At 60.2% G+C, this 9,388-nt stretch overlaps 1 protein-coding gene across 3 annotated transcripts; it reads left to right on the forward strand.

Annotated features, from left to right (window-relative positions):
- The first annotated feature begins 214 nt into the window (after positions 1 to 214).
- RHOC (ras homolog family member C) lies at positions 215 to 9,197 on the forward strand. 3 transcript variants are annotated; one of them, XM_068159559.1, is made up of 6 exons: positions 215 to 315; positions 1,627 to 1,693; positions 7,431 to 7,588; positions 7,811 to 7,931; positions 8,162 to 8,292; positions 8,442 to 9,197. In XM_068159559.1, exons 2-6 carry the CDS (start codon positions 1,687 to 1,689, stop codon positions 8,613 to 8,615), a joined length of 591 nt encoding a protein of 196 aa, XP_068015660.1. In that variant the 5' UTR covers positions 215 to 315; positions 1,627 to 1,686; the 3' UTR covers positions 8,616 to 9,197. The 3 variants fall into 3 exon arrangements, with proteins under 3 accessions (XP_068015660.1, XP_068015661.1, XP_068015662.1); XM_068159560.1 differs by lacking the exon at positions 1,627 to 1,693; XM_068159561.1 differs by lacking the exons at positions 215 to 315; positions 1,627 to 1,693 and adding an exon at positions 5,229 to 5,307.
- Positions 9,198 to 9,388: the final 191 nt, after the last annotated feature.

Here is a 9,388-nt window from a genome sequence, read left to right on the forward strand (position 1 = left end):
GGGAAAATCCCTGCGGTGAGCCCGGGCTGGCGGAGCCTGGAGGCACCTCCCTGCCCGGGGATGGCAACTGTGGGGGCACAGCGGCAAGTCCCCGGCGTCGGGAAGGGGAGGGCGCGGGGAAGGGGCACGGCACAGCACGGTTTAGCGCGGCACCGCACGGCTCGACTCGGCTTTGCTCGGCTCGGCTCGGCTCGGCGAGCTGCCGCTCCGCCCTCCGCGGGCGGCCCCCGGACGGGGCGGTGCCGCCAGAGCCGCGCTGCGGAGCCGGGGCCGGGGCTGAGGCTGGGACCGGGAACGGGACAGCGGCGGAGAGAGGTGCGGGGCTGAGCTTGGCGTGCGGGGTCTGGGGCAGCGGAGCGGCAGGGCCACTGCTGCGGGTGCGGGGACCTGGGGGCCTTGGGGTCAGTGTTGGGGAGCTGGGGTGTGGGGTTACCGGTGGGGTGTGGAATTACTGGGACTGGTAAAGTGTGGAGTCAGAGCATGGGGCTGGGGGAATTGGGGTGTGGGGTTACCGGTGAGGTTTGGAGGAAATGGGATCTGGGGTTGCTGCTGAAATGTGAGGTTACTGGTACTGGTGGGGTCTGAGGTTACTGGTATTGGTGGGGTCTGAGGTTACTGGTGAGGGCTGGGAAAATGGCTCTGGGATTACTGTTGAAATCTGCGCTACTGGCACCGGTGGGGTGTGGGGTCGGTGCTGGGGTGGGGTCTGGGGCACTGCTGGGGAAGCAGGACATGAGGGCGGATAGCTAGGCCGAGCTGGGTGGGGCACAGTAGGACAGGACGGGATGGGTGTGCCTGGGCTGGGGGTCCCCGGGCGGGGGGCAAGGGGTGGGTCAGCCGCGGTTTGGTCATCTCTTCAGGGTGGTCACGGTCTGCGATTCCCCACTCGTGGGTGCCACCTGGACGGGACTCCCTGCTGCCTCCTAGCCAATAACTAACCTGGGCCAGGCTGGGGTGAGAGCCCCGGGGGCTGCTGCCTGTCCTGTCAGCCCTCCCCACTGCCCCCCCTGCAGCAGCATCCCCATGCCCAGCCTCGCTGGCGGGGCAGCCGCTCTGTGTTTGCTTCAGAAAAAGGAAATCTCCCTTTGCTTACTGCTGAGCTCATTTTTAAACATTTACGTTAGGGGGGCTTGCGGGGAGGAGAAATAATTGTGTAATGTCTCCGGAGCAAGGGAGCATTCCAACAGCATGACTGCGCGGCCCTTTCCAGCACGGGCAGCCTGGCAGCCGAGTGTCCCTGTGCCGATCTAGCCCCAGCCTCCGGACATCCCGGGAGACGGCAGCGTGGTCCCTGGGAGGTTTTTGCAGTGGGAGTGGGCTGGGAGCTGGGGAGCAGCAGCTCTGCCACATCCCCGTGGAAGCGTCCAGAGGCGAAGCCGGAGGCAGGGAGTCGCGGCGCTGGCTGCCGGCGTGTCACCGAGCCCAGTCGTGTGCTATCTGCATTTTGCCGAGGGCCTTGGGTGGCCGAACGGCTTCAGTTTAAGTTCAGTTTCTCAGCTGCGAGTAGGTGGAGGCTGTGTGAGAGTTTATGGACTTTAAATCGGCTCCATGTTCCTAGCAGCTACAGCTTCTCCAGGGAAACCTGGTTTTGAGTGGAAAATAAGCCAAGTCACTGTCTCCCAACAGGTTGTCGGGTTGTCCAGGCTCATCTCCTAACTTGCTGTTTACCCTGGAGAAGCTCTTGACATGAAAAGTAAGGACTGTGTTAGCAAATCTTGATTGGTGCTGGGGCAGCAGCAGGGACTGCAGCAGTACCGGCGTCTGCTCAGACTCTGGTGTGGCACTGGGAGGTTGCAGCAGGACCCTTGTGCTGCCCTGAGCCTGGGAAGGCTGTCACTGCCATGGGAGGTAAAATAAGAACATAGCCTGATGTCCTCTGGATCCTTTGGACATCTCACAGAGCTCAGGCACTTGTGGTTAGAGCTTTGTTTAGGCTTCAGAATTCTTCTCTTCCATGTCCCCTTCTCTGTTTTGCTTGTGGATGTTTCTGTGGGATTTAGCAATGAGAACCACCCAGCCAGGCTGCTCGGCTCCAGCTCCAGCTGCAGCAGCTTGCCCTGTGCTGCTGGAACATGCTGGGAACCCGGGCTGCCTACCCCTGCCCTGGGAGCACCTGGGATGCTGAGTTTGGGCTCTTCCTCTGATGGTTGCTCATCGTTTGGATGTGGCAGGTGTGGATCTTGAGAGGTCCCAGGCAGCTGTGCCTTGGTGCTCTGTGCTGGGTGGTTTTGGCAGCAGTGGTGGCAGGTGGGACAGGAGGCTCTGAGCAGCAGGAACCATTGTGGGTGTGGGTGCTGCTCTGGGTGCCAGGGTGGTCGTTGGCAAGGGATGGAGGTTGGTCTCCTCTGTGCTGCACAGAAATGCCCAGCTGGGCCTGCCTGGGGCTGTGAGTGTGAAATTGCAGCTCCTGCTGTGCCAGCCCCAGAGATGCTTTGAGCCTCTCCAGGCTGTGATCTGGCTTGGAGCAGGGCTCCTGCCCATGCTGTCCCCTTTGCATTGCTCTGTGCTTCAAATCCTGTTTGGAACTTCCTGCTGTTGTGCAAGAGTCTCTGATGTCTGGACCACTTTCCAGGACACTTGTCCTCTGTTTCTTTGGCCATTTAGATGTCTCAGCAGATTCCTGTGGATGGACACCCACAGAGCTGTCAGATTCTAGTTTGGAAGTTTACTTTCTTTTTCATCATGCCAGCTGTGCCAGCAAGTCCTACCAGCTAGGACCTTTCCTGTTGTGACACAGCCCTGCAGGGCTTTCTGCTGATGATGTGTGCAAATGACACCTGCCCCTCTGTCATTCTGTCCCCAGACACCTTCAGACCTCTTCCAGTTACTTGGGGCCAGCTGTGGCCTCCACACCCACTTTGGTAGGGCTCCCAGTTTGTGCAGGGAGGAGAGCCGCTCTTGGGGGTGCAGGAGGGAGGCAACCCCTTGCCCCTGTCCAGTGGGGACCCATGGTGGCCTGTGGCTGCCCAAAGTGGCTCCTGTTTGCCTGGTGGCATGTCACTGGGGCACTGAACTGAGGTGCCCTTGCCTGCAGTGCCATCAGCCCTGTGCACACCATGGCCATCTTTAGAAGGGGAGGTGGCTTGACCCTGGCTGCACTGCTCAGGAAAAGTTTTCTGTGTCCCCTGCAATGTCCCAGCTCCTGGGATGCTGCAGGCTCCTGTCACCCTCACCTGCATGCCAGGCTGCAGCTGAAGGTGGATGTTTGGGTTCCTGAGATCCAGCTGAATGCCCTATGGTGGTCCTGGCCATGAGCCTGATCTGTGCTGTGTTAGCCCAGCCCAGCTCCTTCCAAACTGGGGTTAGCCCAGCCCAGCTGAGCTCTCTGGCTGCTTTTGTTTCTTAAACCACTGGCAGAGCTGAAGGCAGAGCAATGCCAGGAAGATCCTGATTTATTCAGAGAGGTGGTTTTCCTTCTGTGGTTGTGTCATGGTGCCAGGGGATCCAGGCAGGCCTGGGCCTTCGGTGATGGGTCTGGTTGTTCTATGAGCCTCTCATCCAAGGGGAGCAACCAAAGAGCTGCTGTGGCAGGGGAACGTTTTTTAATCATGTGACAGGCTGCAAGGACATGCTTGGTGGCAGCTCTGCAGGGCAGGAACACGAGCCCAGGTCTGCTCTTCTATCTCTGGCCAAGATCACCAGGGTGATGCTGGCGGCTGCACAAGTGCTGCCTGGAGCCTTGATCCCCCTCCTAACTCCGATCTCCTCTGCTTCTTCAGGACAAGGAGGTTTTGTTTGGGGTAGGAGGCCTTGGGGGAGGGGTTGTGGGGAGCTGGCCCTACCACGCAGGCAGTGCTGGGGGTGTCCTTGTGAAGGGGTGACCCTGCAAAGGGGCTGCTCCCAGCATGGCCCCATCCCCAGCAGCCCAGCCCTGCCCAGGCTCTGGGCTTGTGCCTGCGGCCAGGGCTGTGGGCAGAGCAGAGCTGGGGCTGGTTTTGCTGATAGTGGTGTGACAGGTCTGGCCGGGGTGCGGCTGTCACCAGCAGCACTTGGGAATTTCTGCTGTAGAACAAAACCCCTCTGTGATCCTGCTCTGACTGTTGGTGGTGGTGGTGGGGGGGGTTGGACTGAGATGATCTTTTGAGGTGCCTTCCAGCCCCTAAAGTTCTGTGATTCTGTTGGCTCAAGGAGCTCCAGCCTTACCAAAGAGGTTCACTGAAAGATTTCTGTCCCTTTCCCAAAGTCCTAATGTCTTTGTCTGCCATTTCCTGAGATCCCAGAGCAAGCCCTGGATGATGGATGCATCCTGCTGCCAGAGGAATTCCCCTTTTCCTGCTCAGCAGGAGCTTCACATTTTTGAGGCACGAAGCAGAGAGAGACCAATAAGGCAGGGACTGTCCTGGAGCACCAGCTGCTTTATGGTGATGACTGCAGAGTAGCTGCTTGGAGAGGAGAGGAGAGCAGAGCAGTTTGGTTTCGTTTTGCAGTTTCTTGGCGTGCTGAAGGAGCTGCCGGAGCAGGATCAGGCTGGTGCTGGCAGCGTGGGCACTGCCAGCAGTGGTGGCACACACCAATCCTGTGCTTGTCCCATTGTGCAGCAGCGGGCACAGGGCTGGGTGTGGAGCCCTGCGGGGTTTGGCAGTGCCACTGTGGGAGAAGCCAGCACAAAGGTGCTGCTCCCTGCCCTTACCTCTGGATGAGCAGGAGGCATCTCCAGCGAGGCACCTCAGGGGCAGCTGCCACCCCAGCACTGTGGTTGCTGTCTGAGCTGGGCAGCCTGTGCTGTAACTCGGGTGGTTAATGCTTGGCAAGGTTTAAAATCTGGATTTGCACATCTGATGTGGATGATGACACCCTGGGAACCCTTTGGCCTGCTGGCAGTCGTGGTGAAGTCCTCACATTTACTACTCCCTTATTGACTGATGGTCAGGGAACAGGGCAGAGCCCTTTGCATGGGGCTCCCCTGTCCCAGGGACTGGCCTTATCCTGCTGAGTGACAGAGGAGTTAATCTGTCCTGGAGCAAAGTGCCATCAGCATCTGGTGCTGTGCCGGCTGGCTCGGGGGGCAAGGGCACAGATGCGGCAGGCTGGGCAGCCACCGAGGCATGAGGTGCTTGCAGGCTCCTTGCCCCACTCGCCCTTGCGCTCGGCCCCGCGTTAGCAATGGGCTATTTCTGGCCACTCTCGTGAGTAATGGAATGAATTGTGCCGAGATTTTGGGTGGGGACGGTGCCTCTGCCCGCTGAGTCACCGCTCGGCATCACGCCGGGCGCGGGAGCTGCCGGGGCTGGAGCCGTCCCGGGTCAGGGTGGACAGCGGAGGCCGTGGGAAGGAGCTGGGCTGCAGCGGCTTGCCGGCCCCTTGCCGGTCAGTACGTGGGCAGGGGGGGCTGGCATCCAACCCTGCTACGCTGCGCCGCGTCTCTTGTTGTTGTTTTAGGTCTGGTGCCCAACAGATTGGGCACGGGCAGACCTTGGTGTCTGCCTGGGAGCTGGTGTTTGTCTCTGCTGCTGGCTGTGCTGTGTCTCCTGCGCTGGGTGGGTTGGGCAGCGCCGCGTCCCCCACGGCGGCGCTGCCCTCGCTCGTCTGTGAGATCCGGAGTCGCAAATCAGGCTCTGCTGGGGGCAGAGGAGCTTTGGCTCTGAGTAAACAGACTTTTCTGTCCGTGAGCTGTCCTTTTCCCGTGCTGTGGAGATGGTGAATGGAGGGAGGATGAACCTTTGGTCAGACAAGAAGGATGGTTTGCAGCGGGGGGGTGTTGCATTTAGAGAAGGATCGACTTGGGAAGAGGTGAATCCCCTTGGGTTCTGGCGGGTCCTCCGAGATGAAAGGGGTAGCTGGACTTAACTCTTTGTAGCTATGCCAGATGTGGGTGCCACCAGCCCAACACTCAGTACCCAGGCAAGCCCATCTGCTGGAGGTCTGGCCAGGTTCACCAGGAGCAGTCCCATGTGCGAATGGTTTGGTTTATTCACGTGCAGCCTGTTCAGATTGCTGGTGACAAATGCACTGAACTGCAGATGAGCTCCAGAATAACAACTGCAGCCACACACTGGATCTCCTGGGGAAGCACTCAGCATAGCTGAAGTCACAAAAGGTGTCCCTGGGTGTGTGTGGGGGGGGTGACAGTGTCAGACCTGTTGATTTGCCCCAGCCCTTTGGCTTCCAACTCTCAGTCCCTTCCAAATTAGATATGAAATTGGGGCAGCCTTTATACCTTGTTATCTGCAATAGTGCAGAGTGTGGGGTGGGACTGCAGTCAAGCCCTCATTCCTGGGGTGAGCTCAGCCAGTTGCTCCTTTATCAGCTGCACAAAACATTTCTTGCTTTTTTGGTCGGCAGTTTGGCAGGTGATAAGTGGAAGAGTGGAGTGGTGGGGCTCTGCCTTGCCCCTTCCATTCTGTGCCATGGCAACACCACCAGGTCTCCACCCAGCCCCTGTGCCAGCTCTGTATTTGTCAGCAGCCTCGGGCCTGGTAATTTTCCCTTGTTTTGTGCTTCCAGCAGGGTGACACATTTCTTGAGTCCCCAGGGATATGCTGTCCTCAAGAGCTTTCCCTCCTCAAGTGGGCAGGAAACGGGAGACTCCTCCAGCCCTATTTCCTGCCTCCATAACACAAAGGCCATCTCCTGGGGTGAGCTCCTGGCTGTGTGGGGCTGTCGGTGTCCCTGGTCCAGCTGGGACGAGCAGGAGCAGGAGGGCACAAGGAAAGGGTTTTTCACCTGTCAGGCTGCATCCCTGTGATGCAGGACAGAGAGAGCAGCCTCCCTGGGCACGGCTGGCAGCTTCTCCTGCTGTGGGTGCCAGCGTCGGCTCTTGGTCATGATGTGGCAAAGGCTCCTTTGTCAAACGAGTTGGGCTGGGGCCAGCCCAGTGCTGGGGTGCCAGGCACGCAAGTCCTGCTCGCATGGGCATCCAATAGCTCAGCCTGGCACATTCCTCCTGCTGCTGGGGTTATTTGGGAGCTGCTGAGCGTGCCTGGGTGAAACCTGTAGTGCAGCTTCTGCCCTGAAGAATTTATAACCTGAAATAAAACTGGCAGGTGTGTGTGGCTCCGAGGGCACCAGAAAAGCCTTCTTTCTCCCTGGGGTGGTGGCATGGGGGAAGTTGGATGGTGGGGGCAGGAGCCTTGCTGCCTGGGGCTGGGGGTCAGGCAGAGAGTGATTTGTTGCCTGGCATGAAGTCTCTGGCACTCACTGGGGCTGGGGCATCAGTGTGCTGCTTCTGGTCATGGTGATGGATGTGAGAGGTTCCAGAGGGGCTGGTTCTTGCAGCACCAGTGTGGGAGCTGGAGTGCGGGGCTGGGAGTGTTTCTGTCCCGGCACTCAGCTCATGCCGGTGTGTGGCCGGATGCCTGTGGCTGGTACCTTCCTGGGCAGTTATGCAAAAGACTTTGGGGAGGGAGGGGCAGGGAGCATGGACTAGCTGTGGGTGCTGCATCCCGCTGCCCCCCTGCTGTGTCCCCGCTGACCCCCTGCTGTGCCCACAGCGATGGCAGCCATCAGGAAGAAGCTGGTGATCGTGGGGGACGGTGCCTGCGGGAAGACGTGCCTGCTGATCGTCTTCAGCAAGGACCAGTTCCCCGAGGTCTATGTGCCCACTGTGTTCGAGAACTACATTGCTGACATCGAGGTAGATGGGAAGCAGGTAAGGAATGCCACAGAGCTGTTCCAGTCCCCTCTCTCCCCTGGTCCCAGTGCCACAGCCCTGCACTGCTGCCTGGGTTGGTCTGTGTGACTCTGAGCATCCAGGTGTCTGGGTCACCCTGAACCTGCCCCAGCCTGAGGGCAGACTCTAGCTGCAGCTGAGGAAGATAAAGCTGCCAAGCTGTCTGCAAGCTGCTGAGGTTTGTCCCTCTCACCCCCTCAGGTGGAGCTGGCCCTGTGGGACACAGCAGGGCAGGAGGACTACGACCGGCTGCGGCCCCTCTCCTACCCAGACACGGATGTTATCCTCATGTGCTTCTCCATTGACAGCCCAGACAGCCTCGGTAGGGAGCAGGGAGCCAGGGGGGAACCTGGCCTGGGGCTGCCACAGGACTGGGTGCTGCTGCTAAACCCCCTGGGAGGTGCCAGTCCCTCCCCTCCATCTCCTGGCTTTGCCTGCCTGCTGGGGAGATGCTAAGAACTTTCTGGCTGGGTGGAAGTGGTGGGAGAAGAGAATGCTGCAGAGGGGAGCAGAGCCTTAGCTCATGGGGGGGTCCACGTGTGCCTGTTGCAGAGAACATCCCTGAGAAGTGGACACCAGAGGTGAAGCACTTCTGCCCCAACGTGCCCATCATCCTGGTGGGGAACAAGAAGGACCTGCGGAACGACGAGCACACGCGGCGGGAGCTGGCCAAGATGAAGCAGGTGGGGACAGAGCCCTGGGTCCTGCAGCCTCAGCCAGGGACCTGCCTCTCTCCACCCTGGCTTCCCGGTGCCGGGTCCTGGATGTCCCCAGGGCAGCCAGGCTGCTCCTGCTGCCCTTCTCTCTGAACCCTCTCTCTGATGCTCCCCAGGAGCCCGTGAAGCCGGAGGAAGGGCGGGACATGGCCAACAGGATCAATGCCTTCGGCTACCTGGAGTGCTCGGCCAAGACGAAGGAGGGGGTGCGGGAGGTCTTCGAGATGGCCACACGCGCGGGGCTGCAGGTGCGGAAGAACAAGCGGCGCAGGGGCTGCCCCCTGCTCTGAGCGGCCCGCGGCCAGCAGGCAGCTGCCAGCGCTGGCGGGCGGCCGAAGCGGGACCTGGTGGTGCCAGTACCTGCCCCCAACCTTCTGCACAAGAGCTGCCACCCCAAGCCCGTGGGGTGACCCTGTGAGGCTCCGGGACCGTGCGGGGCCAGTGCCTTCCATACCCATGGACGGGGCTGTCCGTAGCTCCCCTGTGTCTCCCCATTCTGTACCAACCTCCCCGGTTGTGCCTCTGCCATGGGGATCGCCGTGGTGTTCGCTCTCCCTCCCCGGCTCCGGGCAGGTGCCACAGCAGCTGGAGGTGCCGGTGCCTGCAGCTCGCCCGTGGGGTCTGCTGTGCCCTCGGGGTGGGCAGCACACACCAGCGTTTCACAGGGACGTGTCCAGGGCAGCTTTCAGCCTCATCTGTGGGCAGAGCTGGGCTTGGCTGCTGCCAGAAGTGCTCTGCCCACGGGACTGTGCCTCTGCCCAGCTCTGCCAGTAATGCTGCCTTCCAGTCTGCACTGGTCACGGACTTGGCACCAGTAAACTGAACTGCATAGCTGGGAGAATAAATGCAAACTGGTATTTTAGTAACTGTAACTCTGCTTGCGTGGCATCCCTCTGGCTGCCCTTTGTGCCCCTGCCCAGGCTGCTGCCTGGGGGCTGGGTCCATGTGCTGCAGGGTACGGGGCTTGCTCGGCCCCAGCCCTCCTTGCTCCAGCCACTGGTGCAGGATCAGGGCTCATCACTGTGGGCTGGGATAGGAGCCAGGGAGAAGCTTATATGGGAAG

Source organism: Melanerpes formicivorus, unplaced genomic scaffold (assembly GCF_026170545.1).
Source record: "Melanerpes formicivorus ecotype bairdi unplaced genomic scaffold, bMelFor1.0.p_v2 SCAF_46, whole genome shotgun sequence".
Classification (NCBI taxonomy): domain Eukaryota; kingdom Metazoa; phylum Chordata; class Aves; order Piciformes; family Picidae; genus Melanerpes; species Melanerpes formicivorus.